Source organism: Cimex lectularius, unplaced genomic scaffold (assembly GCF_000648675.2).
Source record: "Cimex lectularius strain Harlan isolate CLEC.00 unplaced genomic scaffold, Clec_2.1 scaffold8, whole genome shotgun sequence".
Classification (NCBI taxonomy): domain Eukaryota; kingdom Metazoa; phylum Arthropoda; class Insecta; order Hemiptera; family Cimicidae; genus Cimex; species Cimex lectularius.
In genome coordinates, this window is record NW_019392656.1 from 838695 (window position 1) to 851810 (window position 13116).

Consider the following 13116-nt stretch of genomic DNA (forward strand, 5'->3'; position numbering starts at 1 on the left):
TCCTAGCATTTCATAATTTATTTGTTTTCCAGCAATATCGATAACAATTTGAAAGATGTCGCAGGGGCATTTATCAAATCTTTGTTCAGTGTCCTCTACGAAGTCTATTCAAGTTCAGCTGGGCCTGCAGTCAGGTGTAAATGTTTAAAAGCGTTGCTCAGAATGGTCTATTTCGCTTCTCCAGAACTTCTTAAGGAAGTTCTTAAAGCTCAAACAGTTTCTAGTCAACTCGCAGGAATGATGGCATCACAAGATCTTAGAATAGTAGTATCAGCACTTCAAATCGCCGAAATTCTCATGCAGAAGCTTCCCGAAGTGTTTAGTGTACATTTCACTCGAGAAGGTAACAAGTCACAAATATTTCAACATGGCAGCAACATTAATCAATTTTTTTTTTAATTGTTAGGTGTTATGCATGAGATTAAGCAGTTAGCTGACCCAGCAGTGCCCATCGGCTCTTCCCCTTCCAAACCCATTCACGAATCTTCTTCAATTATGGATTCATCTACTCCAGGTCCGTCGTCAGCTAGCAGTACGCCAAATGGAGCTGCCTATAAACTTTGTAAGTCAAGAAAAATAATTGATTAAAAAGACTTTCTTAACTTGTTAAATTTCAGCTTCTGAAGCAAACGCAAATGAGGGACAGAATGAGAATGAAGAAGGGGCTAATGTTGAAGAGGAAGAAATGCCTCTGAGTGACTGTTCCCCAATAACTAGAAGGATGAGGGAATTGAGAAAACCAAAAAGGAGTACAAAACGCGAAAAACACTCTAAAGTCAGTGAAGAATCGACTGTTCATGAACTATTTACAAAGCATAAGCATGGTTAGTTTTATATTAATAAAATTCTTTGTAAGTATATTTTTAATTTTTTTAATATTATATATAATTTATTTCCTTTTAGCAAATAATTTAAGTTTAAGTAGCCGTGGTACAAGATCACGTATGTCAGGAGCATCTTCAAAAACGAGCAACTTCTTAGCATCGCTCAACCCTGCAAGATGGGGTCGGGCGTCAGAGAGAAATTTCCAAAAAGTCACTTACCTCAAGGTTAGTTTGAAAAAATATGCATAATGTGTAATATTTAGTGATAGTTATGTAACGACTATTTAAAGATCACAATCTCCAAACATACGCATAATGTGCAAGTTTTATATTGTTTTTTAGGAATCCACTCTGGCAAAATGTGCTAGCTCTTCAAACCTTTGGGCCGGTAATCGAGAAAAGGTTAGGACTTGGGTCCGAGAGAGGAGTTCAAAGTTTATTGCAAATTATTCAACCCCTTGTGAAAATTCTGAAGGCCTGCAAGATCCGAACAGGATATTAACTAGCTTGACTCAAGCCATATCAGCTCTTCAAGCAGAGGTAACTTTCAAATGTATAAAATATATAATATTTATTGGGTGTGACCATCTTTTTTTTTTTCTGTTTTTTCAAATGTCAACTTTCACCCTTATAAAGGCAATCCTTTATTACCAGCTAACCCTGTTAGTTCTATCCTGGAAAAACCTTATTCAGATAGATTGCTAAGAAAGGGGTTGATCTCAAAATTCAATCTGGAGTAAACTACAGTGTGTACGACGGAAGCAGATAAAATTCATTTGAATCAATCCTTTCTATACGAGTTCAGTCTTGAAAGAGCATCGGAAATTTACGTGGATTTACTTATTTATTTATTTTTCAGTTAAAGCGGGTCAAATTACCCAAAACTGAACATTCAGAAGAACAAACATAAAAATTCAGGATTTAAAAACTTAACAGATAAAAATAATAAATTACAACTAAATAATAACTGCAATAATTTGAATTAATTAAGAGTTAATTAATTCAAGATTTAAAAGAGTTGCTATACGTTTTTAAAGATTCTTATTTAAATTGTACAAATATAAAAATATAGTGATGGGGCTCCGCTCACAAGCTGATTAAAAGAGTGAACCCATTTTGCGAGTGAGTGATGAACACTCTGAAGAAGAGCGGTAGCTCTGATATTCGCCTCAACTCCAATACCAACTCTTCAACGCTACTTAATTTTGAATTTTGTCCCAACATCAAGTGACTTGAACCCCCGTTTGTCCCTCCAGACGCTCTCACCAATCTGCTCTTCTAATTTACCTCTTCAGGCTGTCCGAAGATTCCTTTGTGCTTTCTCACTTGTTCAAGTGTTTAAATGCTCCGTGATATCTCTTCTCAGCATTCAAAATTACATGCATCTTATTTATTTATTTACAAGTTATACCTGGGTTCAAGAAATGTTTACAGTTGAGTTCTGCGAGTTTAAAAAAAATTGTATTAATTTCTTTTTATTTTAAGTTTAATAAAAAAAAATTTTACATTAAATATGCACTTTTATGTGTCTATATAATTTTTATTTTTATTCACTCATTCACAAGAAAAAGGTAATAAAATCACAGGGTTGTTAATTGTTAGGTTAATGAAATGACAAACTGTTCAACCTTTTTTTTAATATCGCCAATAATACATTTCAATTTTAAAAAAATAATAATAAAAACAAAGAATTAAGTGAAGAAGGTTCATTTCATAAGCAGGTTTATTCATGAAAAGATAAATTCATTTCACTGAGTGAGCGATTTTGATCCAATTCTTAAAAAAAGCAGTTTTCCCATCTCTAGTTGGCAGTATTTTATAGAAAACAAAGAAAATTATGTTGGATTAAAGTTTGAATTAAAAATTTAATACATTTTGAAACATTTTTCTTTCTGAAAAATGAAAAACCTTTAACACCCAATATTTAATTATTTATTTTATTTTTATTTCAGGATGGTACTGATAAAATGGCTGCCTTAATTGAACTTAGAAACACCTTAATGCGCTGTGATATTTCACCTTTTGAGGTAAATCATTCGGGATTAGTCAAAGCTCTCCTTGAATACTTGACCCATAAGACAGAATCAAGAGATTCGAGAATTAGAACCTTCCTTCACGTGTTTGCCAAATGTCCAGTAAGTTTTAAATGTGCAATAAACACTAGTTTCATTTTGATTGATTTTATTGTCATTTTAAGCTTGAAGAAGGTGTTAGAGAGTTAACCACACTTGACCCGACTTGTCTTCAAGTTCTTATTTCAAAGCTCAACAGTTGTGTATCCCAGTTGGAACAATTCCCAGTTAAGGTTCATGATCTTCCCGCCCCTGCTGGTAGCACAACTGCACTTAGATTTTTCAATACCCACCAACTCAAGGTAAGACGATGTTAAATTGAAAATAAAGTGAACCGTATGTGATGATCATGTTTTGCAGTGTCAACTATTTCGCCACCCTGATTGTACAAGTTTGAAGCAGTGGAAAGGCGGTACGGTTAAAATTGACCCTCTGGCTCTCGTCCAAGCGATTGAGAGGTATATGGTTGTAAGAGGCTATGCCAAAGTCCGTGATAAACACTCATCGCAGTCCGATGATGACAATAGCGAGGAAGACATCGATGACACCTTGGTATTAATAATTGGTTAATTGATTATTAAAATTTAATTTAAAACACAAGTTGCCATTTCAGGTCGGTATGGTTGTTGGGAGTGCAAGGCATAAGCTGCAGTTTCTTATAAATGACACTGTCCTCCCTTACAACATGACTGTGTATCAAGCGGTCAGGCAGTTTTCACCCGCAGCAGCCCCTTCGGATCAATCAGAGACTGACACTGATACGGAAGCTCCATTCGGAAGTGCCAATATATGGGTACAAACTCACACTGTTCATTATAGACCAGTGGTCGAGGATGAGACGCCCAGCAAGCCAGTTACCAACAGTAATCCCGTCCCTAGAAAGGGTAAGGGCTCCAATTCAAAAGCAGCCCCAAAGAAGAAATACGATGGATTGTGGCAAGGTAGTTTACTAAAAATTTAAAAGTCCGTTTGAAATGCAGTACAAATTATTTATGATTGTAGAAGGAAAGGTACCTGTAAGGTTATGTGCAATGGAACGCTACCTCGTAAGTGATCTTAGTGATAAAGTAACTACCAATGATGCTTCTTTGCCAGTCCTTTGTCTCCTTAAGGCTTTGCATGCCATTTCAATGCACTGGACAACTTTGTACCCAGCTCTTCAAGGATCGCCAATTTTGTATCAACAGGTAATTTTTTTTTTTATATTTATTATTATAGGATATTATTGGCTTACATTATCGTCTTTGCAGGAGTTTGTAAATAATAAAATAGCTGCAAAAGCCGGAAGGCAACTACAAGACCCGCTGGTGATATTGACTGGAAATCTTCCAAGTTGGCTTCAACAAATTACAGCTGCTTGGTGATTATTTTTTTTCTGAAATGGTTTAAAACATTCAATTGACAATTTGAATTAATTGTCGTTTTATTTTACAGCCCATTCCTTTTGCCTTTTGAAACGAGACAGCTGCTTCTATACGCGACAGCTTTCGACCGTGACAGGGCACTGCAGAGACTCCTCGATGCGTCGCCTGAGCTCTCGGGCTCATCGGACTCTCAGGAGAGGGTGACACCACGTCTTGACAGAAGGAAACGCACTGTCGCAAGAGAAGACATCCTTAAACAAGCAGAATCGTTAATTCAGGACATGGCTTCGAGTAAAGCACTTTTGGAAGTACAATATGAAAACGAGGTGGGCGTTTTATTCCAAACATCATTTTGGATATTATCGTAATAACACTTAAAATATAATGATTTTCCATATAAACTTTAATGCATAATGATAAAACACTTGAGGGAGGATCGAGTAATTTTTTCAACATTTTTTGAGCATTTCCCGTTGCTTCATTCCAGTTCTCAAAATTGCAAAATTTAATGCCAATTCCCATTTATTTGATATGTTTTTTATTTATTTTTTTTCCAAATGTTTAAATCTTGTTATTTAGTAATTTTTAATTACACTAGTTAGATGGCCAGTCATTTAAATTTACTGCATGTACGCACCAAGAAGTGAATATTTAAAAAATTTTTGTTATTCATTACATATTTTTATTTTATTACTTACAAAAACGACCTTTTTTTTTTATTATGTTCAGGTTGGTACAGGTCTGGGACCGACTCTTGAGTTCTATGCCTTGGTTAGTAAAGAATTGCAAAAGTCAGAACTTGAGTTGTGGCATGACGAAGGAGGTGGGCCTGAAGGTTACGTCTACTCGCCTGTCGGTCTCTTCCCAGCTCCAATACCTAGATCGACGCGAGTGTCACAGTTGATGAAGCTCAGGACAAAATTTAGATTCATCGGGAAGTTTATGGCCAAGGCCGTCATGGATTCTAGAATGGTATGTCATTGGTGTTATTTTTTTTTCCATTTTTTTTAAATAAAATTTTATTTTTCAGCTTGACTTGCCACTGAGCCAGACATTTCACCGTTGGCTGCTTGGAGAAGAGAGCTCTCTCGGCCTCACCGATTTGGCCCATGTGAACCCTTCTGTTTATAAATCGTTAGTCAGACTGATGCAAGTCGTTGCTAGATACAAAGAGATTCTTAACGCTGAAGGAACAGAGGAAGAGAAGAACGCTAATGTACACATTTTTAATAGTTTAATTAACTTTTGAAATTGATGATACAAAAGAAGTATTCTTTAATTGTTTTGTTTTTATTTCTTCCACAGATTGACGCTCTTGAGTTAGATGGATGTCCAATAGAAAGTTTAAGTTTAGATTTCACATTACCAGGTTATCCACACATTGAATTAAGAAGGGGAGGAAAAGATATCGCAGTGACAGTACACAACTTAGAAGAATATTGTAAAGTGAGTAATACATTCAATTTTAGCTTGGATTTGTTTAATATTAAAAAAAAATTTGTACAGCTTGTAGTACATTGGTACCTGGTCGAAGGAGTCTACCGGCAGATGGAGTGCGTCCGAGAAGGCATGCAGTGCGTCTTTCCAATATCACATCTTGTGTTATTCTACCCGCAAGAACTCGATGCTGTGTTCTGCGGCTCATCTACCTCTTGGGAGCTGTCTAGCATTGTCGAATCGTGCCGGCCAGATCATGGTTATAACCCTACTTCTCGCGCGATCAAATTCTTATTTGAAATCCTCTCGGCGTACGGGCCCGAGGAGCAGAGGGATTTTATACAGTTTATAACTGGTTCGCCAAGATTGCCAGTCGGAGGTAAGTTATCAAACATTTATCGTTAATATAAGTAACACTAGTTTTTAACCTTTTTGGGACTGATTAGAAGCTAAAATGCATTCCCTGGCCTAAAGCCTCAGCCCTGATAGCCTGATTTATAATGTATTAATCATCAGTTCGGTTCAAAATTTGACAGTGCATTCCTGGGATATTATAAAATTGTAAGGAGAGAAAGAAAGAAAAGTTACATTTAAGCAAAAATTTATTTGACTTAAAAAATGTTGACTATTTATTTTGAAACATATTAACCAAAATAACAAAATAAATAAAAGACAATAAAAACTCAAATTTATTTTGATGAGTACTGTGAGCGTAAACAATGGAAAACTAAAACTGAGAGCAATGGATAGACAAGAGGCGAAAAATCAGAAACACAAGACGGTAGAGGGTCAGGAAGAGCAGGGGGCAAAAACTACACGAAAATAGGACATTCCAAATGAGACGTAGATATTGTGGCTGAATGGTTTTTCCAGAAAAAGGAATATCTGGCAACTTAGGAAAAGTTTTAAAGGTCAAATTGTGAACAGATGGGGTAGAAAAAGGGGGTAAGTTGATGATAAGTAAAGAAACAGACGAGTGTGGGATTCACTACCAAGGTGTCTGCTACACATAGGGTAGTCCAATAGATGCTGTAAATGTGCAGCTAGGGCTCCTAAAAGGCAAAAAACCATGAGGATGAGATAAATCATCACTGGTCCCCAAAAAGGTTACTGCATGTTGATAAATTATTTGAAAATGGTGTAATTAAAGTGGGGGAACACACCCAATGCAACGCTGCGCGACGACCCTAGGTGCTACCCACTGCCTCGCCACGTTTTAGTAGTGTGTGCACCTCTATGCGATGTCAAATACATGCCATGCGTATATCACAAATCAGTATCACACTCGCAACGCCTCTTTTGTTCATAATGCATTATTTTGAGCACAACCATATAATAAATTGTTAGTTAAATTTAATTTTTGTTAAATAAAGATATTCTGGTGTTTTGATAAATTCTCTGCTTAATCATCATAATTAAATAATTTTTTAAAAATTCATGAATTTTTGATCTCGTTTAATTTGGTTTACATTAAAATAAGCATGTTGTAATTAATATAACTACAAAATTATATATACATAGTTTGAAGTAAACTACAAAAAATATGAGTGTCCGGTTCTGATGCTACTCGACAAAAATGGTGTAATTTTATGAGCAAAGCCATATAATAAATAAATTGTATGAGCAAAACCATGAAATAAATTGTTAGTTAAATTTTATGAGCAAAACCAAGAAATACATTCTTAGTTAAATTTTATGAGCAAAACCATGAAATAAATTGTTAGTTAAATTTTATGAGCAAAACCATGTTATAAATATTAGTTATTCAGATATCGTGAGTTGCGGTCGGGTGTGATGTAGGTTTCAGAAAAACATTTTCTTTATCGTGCCAACGTTTCGATCTTTTATTGAGATCATCTTCAGGGCTCAAAGTGTTTGTCTTCTGTGTAATTGTGCCATCCTTGCGTGTCGTGTTGAGAGTGCCAGTGAGATTTTGCTGTATGATGTTTATATACGTTGGATTTTGAAGGGGTAGGGAAGGAAGTATCGAAAATTTGGACATGGGGATCGTAGAGCGTAGAGTAAGTTAGCGTGGCATAGCATCGGGCAAATGTGCATGGGGGTAATCCAATCTTGGAAAAATGGACTTAAGATTTGCGTCGGGTAGCATTGAGTGGTGTTGCATCGGATAAGTGTTCCCCGCTTAAAATACTCACTTAATGTCAATCAAGGTGCTCAATTTTTTTATAGTTTTAACAATCTGCCCTTTTGTAGAGTTGAGTTTGTAAATTTATCATTTATTTTACAGGGTTTAAATCGCTTACACCTCCCCTCACGATAGTAAGAAAAACTATCGATGGGAATATGAATGCTGACGATTTTCTTCCATCTGTGATGACATGTGTTAATTATCTCAAACTGCCAGACTACTCAACAGTCGAGATAATGAGAGAGAAGCTTAGTATAGCTGCCAAAGAAGGGCAACGATCTTTCCACTTATCCTAGTCTCATCCAAGGTAATTAGATATAAAGTTTAAAAAACGATTTGTCAATTAATGAAGGCAATTTTGTTACCAGGTTAGCCATACGTGTACTTCTGAGCTTATGGTTACACTCTTCAGTACATCTCTTCACACATACACACTACCATTTATACAATTATTACTATAATTATTATTACTATTAATATTATTTAATTAATAATATTGATTAAGAGATCTCGGTTGCAAACGAACTGTGGTGATTCTACCTTTATAAATACTTGTATACATACTATATATATAAATATAAATATATTTCATAATAACTATATTATATGAAATTCAATCATTTCTAGATCATGCAAAAGTATAGAAATAGGAGTCAGAAATGTTTAAATTATTATTTTGATAAGCGTATATTTTTTCTTTTTGTTTCAAAATCTTATTTTTTCAGTTATTGGAGTATTTCAAGAAATTAAAAAGTGGTAAAAGAAAAAACCTGCAAATTTTATGAAAGGGACATTATTTGTGTTAATATGTTTAAAAAAGAAAGAAAAAAAATTATATATATATAAAAAGAAATTTTAAAAAAGGCCTTAAAAAAGCAAGAAAATGTGAAAGTTTGAAATAAGTTATGTAAGTGTGAGTCTGTATTTTTGTGTGTAAGTATGGATTCTATTTAGAAATATGTTCAAGTGTGGTTTGTTAGAGAGCGATTTGTATATTGATGTTCTTGTATATTGAAAAAACCCACATTTAAAATTAGAGGTGAAGCACACAACACTTGATATCTTGTTTTGGAAACGAAAAATGAGATAGTCAAATATTTTTGTTTTCCATTCAAAATTCATTCCAAAATGTTGCATACGAGTGATGGGTGAGACCATCTATTTTGCGTATGTTTCCCTGTCAGACATTTAAAAAAAAAATTCATAGTATTCAAAAACGACCACTTTCATTTATTTTTATTTTAAGTTGTGGATTCATGATTGTATTTATTTCAGATACTACACCAGCCACAATATAAAAAATATTTAAAAAAATTTATATGATAGAAGATTATAAAAAATTTAATTACTTAATTTTTGTTCTGATAACTTGATAAAACTGATTACAGATGTTTTATTGTTTTCTGTTTTTCTTTTCTGTGTTATTATTTTAATACTTCCAATATATGAAACCCAAAAATTACACTCAACGCAGATTGGGATTAGGTTTTACAAAAAGGTATGTATACATCACAAATCAAGAATATGTTTTTAATTAATTTAAAAAAAATATATTAATAAAGGATCTAACATATTTAAAATTGACACAGTTCTCAGATCTTTTATAAGAATTAAAATACAATTCAGTCAAAATAAGAAATTTTATATAATTAAATATAAAATTGTAATCAATTGCTGAACATTGATATTTTGTTAATTAAAGCTAGTTGCATGCGTAATAATTATGATAAAAGTCCAAGGTTCAAGTTCGACATTAGATTGGATGTGTGTAGTCACAGTAATCATAATTAATTAACCATTTTAATAATATGTAGTAATTTGTACAAGGCACACCTGCTTAATTTTTTGTAAATTAAGGTGTTTAAAGGCCTTAAGTTGGCTCTCCCACTATACAACTTCGCCCATACTTCAGGTCTAATCGTGTACCATTATGACATGGTCTGTCACTGTTGGTTGGTATGCTCAACGGCTGGAATGATAGGACGAGAGCATGAAAAGCTTCGCTCTGACTATGTCTGCCGGCTATGTATAGTAAGGACCTCAAAGCAGTTAGTAAAATGTAAATGTTGAGCAACATACTCAGGAGGTGTTTAATTCCGAGGTCCCTAAGCGTCTTTATAGTATGGTCAGGTATGCACCCTTGTGCCCCCAGAACTGCACAGCTGCTCGAAAAAACGGTTTGTGTTGTTCCGTGTGGGCTTCCCTTAACATAGAATTTCCTTGCCATGAGATCCGTGACTCGATCCAATGCTGCAAGGTCCAAACAAATATTCGCCCATTATCAGTGGCGATGATATTTGGCCAGTCTATTCCTATCCTGTGCTTAGAGGGGAATTTTGATGGCAACCTGAAAGACCGGTGTTTAGGACTTGTAGGCACTATCTGCCTCCATATTTTTGAATGATTCTCCAGGCAGAGGATAGCATGGGAAAGCGTCTCGAACCAGCCCCACATCATTCATCTGGTGTACCAGTCTGCCTTCATCATCCCTCGTACCCATTGAATTAGTCCTAACGCACAGGGCATCTGTCATGAAGCCATCACGTTGCTGGCAAAGGGTCAAATTTCACCCTCAGTCCAAAATGAGATTTTTTGTTTTTTAGTATCCTTAGGTTATAAATGAATAAAATCCGCCATCTTTTCTTTGCTCAACTTCAAATGTACCAATTTTTCAAATAATTTAATGGCCCTCCTACTGCTTGGGGCTGGTTTTTTAAATGTTACTTCCCTTGACACCAAGCAGTCTCAATTGGCAAAAATTTTGTTGGGAGTGCATTTGACAGGAATAGGATATAGAAAATCTAATTCAGTAAGCTATATGCACATTATTAGTAGATATTAATTGCAAAAAATAGCTAGACTGACAATGAGATAAATTAACCTTAAAATAAAAATCACTATCAAACCAATCTCAAGGACTAACATGTTCGGGGCTTTGTTTCAGGCCAAAGTGGTTCAAAACAAGCGTTGAATGCTTGTGAAAAGCGGTACTGTGGCCAGAACGCTATCCCAACCCCAACTCATTCAGGTGGTTCCAAGGGTTGCCATGGCATGAGGATGAGGGTTCACTTGGTACCGCTGGGGCTTTATACGTTCATTATAAAACAGGATATATATTATATATATTTTTTTACAATTAGTATTTCCATGGGTCTCAATGAAACTCACTGCTTTAGACAACATTTAGTTGTCCCCACACAACACCTAGTTTCCAATTTTGATAAAACCCTTTTTACTTTTTAATTACTATTATTATTATTTTGATTTTATAATTTTCTTTTTTAAAGAAGCTAACTACTTGAACAATTTTTTTTTTGTTATAATTTGAGGAAGTAAGTTGATATATATTTTTTATTAAGAATTATAATTTGCAATAAATATATTTCATATATTTTCATACAAAAAATGTTGTACATATATAATAGATTTGAACCATTTATAAACTAATAAATACATACCATTTACATTTTAAAAAAAATTTAATTAAAATAATGTACAAAAAATAAATTATGTAGAATGGTGTTCTTTAAAGCTGGGGAACCGTCCAATATCTATCACCAGTGCTACAACCTAGGCAGTAGAATGTCTCACTTTCTTGCCTAGGACCTTTCAACACTTGCTGCAATTTACATCATTCATCCTATTTCTCTCCAGTACAATGAAGGTAAGTTAGAGGGAGTAGGAAAAGGACCTGATGAAGGGTCATCATCACCAGATTAAGGATAGGCCATGCAAGGTTGGCATATGGCCAGAGCCCACGTGTGTCCAGCATGCAGAGAAACATGGCACGATTTGTTACATTTAATTGAAAGGTGCAATTCAAATTCCTTGGCTCCATATAGAGAGTACATAAGAATGCCACCTGATGTAAAAATTGAGCTTGAGCATAGTAGCAAGTATTTGTGACCCATGTCCTGACTTTGGGGAAAAACAGGATTGCTTACAATACAATATAATGTTAGTACATTATAGATATCTCGTTTTGGGTTTCTTTGTGCACATTGAGTCTTACTGTATTATTAGTGTGAGAGGGCTGATAGCAGAGTACTGAGTATCCATATGAATCATGGAAGAAGTGAGTATTCCACCACCCTAAGTGAACGTTGTGTAAATAAGAAAGAATGTATTTAAGAGTGAGTGATAATGTAAATGGATTTAGGAACTGATTGTGTTGGGGCTGAAGTGGAGTAGCTGTTGATACCTGTGAAGCCCAACCTCTTCAGCTGGACGGATGACTGAGGTTTGGCCCCAGACTGCTAACACCCAAGGTGCATAATTCTTACGGCCAGCCGGTAATTTATAGTAAATTAGAAAAGCTAAAGTTGCCGGTGGACTGTGGCACGTGACAGGCACAACTCTGTACACCATGTGCTTATATGAATCAGTAATCACTAGGTCAGCATTTTCTCAGTTAAGTTTGTATGAATTGTCTTTTTCTCAAGGATCTCTCATTAACAAATTGTACGTCCAATGACAATTTCTTTTATTACCCTTATAAAAAATTTTTATAGTGTATTCATCTTAATTGAAATTATAATTCTGAAGGAAAACTCCCAATCTCCAAAACAAATCGATGAATTTTTGAATTTCGGTTATAATTTTTTTTTTAATAAAAAGGACTCAAAACATGTTAAAAACTAGTGCATACATTAAAAAAAAGCTGACTACCAGGTCAGCTTAATGTATAATAGTACCAGCACATTCTACGCAAAAAATTAACTTGGGACCAAACTTACTTTTTCAATAAAATAGGCAATGTAAAAATAAAATTCATTGGGTAATATAAAAAACACATCATGTTTACACTGTTATTTAATAACATTTAAACAAATATCGCATACACATATTTTTTCTGTATCATTTTGTAAAAACAAATATATAAATTTATACATTTCATAATACTGGGCCACATTTTACTAACCTTTATAATTATAATAAATTAATTCACAATACATTACACATAACATATAACAAAAAAAGAGATTCGCTTCACAACAGAAAAAAGCTACAAGCTAATAAATTTAATTACTATTAAAAAAACATAAACACAAACAATTGAGTAGTAATAATATAAATTTATTCAATCTTGATAAAAATTTTACCAACAAATCATCTATATTCTACAACATGAGTTAAACTGTAGCTCAAAAAGTTAATCACTGACTAGAAATTATAAGATGAATTTTCTATTCGACAATACTTTTAACTTCCGAAAACCTTAATATAAAATAACATATATTAGACTAGTTAACACAATTACACTAACATAC

At 34.2% G+C, this 13116-nt stretch overlaps 1 protein-coding gene across 10 annotated transcripts in view; it reads left to right on the forward strand.

The window, feature by feature from the left end:
• LOC106669653 (E3 ubiquitin-protein ligase TRIP12) overlaps positions 1–8451 on the forward strand; it is a 34519-nt gene extending 26068 nt beyond the window's left edge. For 7 of the 10 annotated variants that reach the window (XM_014399269.2, XM_014399270.2, XM_024224654.1 and 4 more), the window contains exons 18-34: positions 33–343; positions 407–562; positions 618–824; positions 904–1049; positions 1167–1364; positions 2777–2959; positions 3022–3198; positions 3257–3448; positions 3498–3837; positions 3899–4083; positions 4147–4256; positions 4331–4586; positions 4990–5232; positions 5291–5476; positions 5566–6076; positions 7946–8153; positions 8215–8451. In XM_014399269.2, coding sequence (XP_014254755.1) covers positions 33–343; positions 407–562; positions 618–824; positions 904–1049; positions 1167–1364; positions 2777–2959; positions 3022–3198; positions 3257–3448; positions 3498–3837; positions 3899–4083; positions 4147–4256; positions 4331–4586; positions 4990–5232; positions 5291–5476; positions 5566–6076; positions 7946–8142 — 3598 coding nt within the window. In that variant the 3' untranslated portion in view covers positions 8143–8153; positions 8215–8451. The remainder of the gene's footprint in view (positions 1–32; positions 344–406; positions 563–617; positions 825–903; positions 1050–1166; positions 1365–2776; positions 2960–3021; positions 3199–3256; positions 3449–3497; positions 3838–3898; positions 4084–4146; positions 4257–4330; positions 4587–4989; positions 5233–5290; positions 5477–5565; positions 6077–7945; positions 8154–8214) is intronic. The other 3 variants (XM_024224658.1, XM_024224659.1, XM_024224653.1) reach the window with 3 other exon arrangements.
• The last annotated feature ends 4665 nt before the right edge of the window (positions 8452–13116 follow it).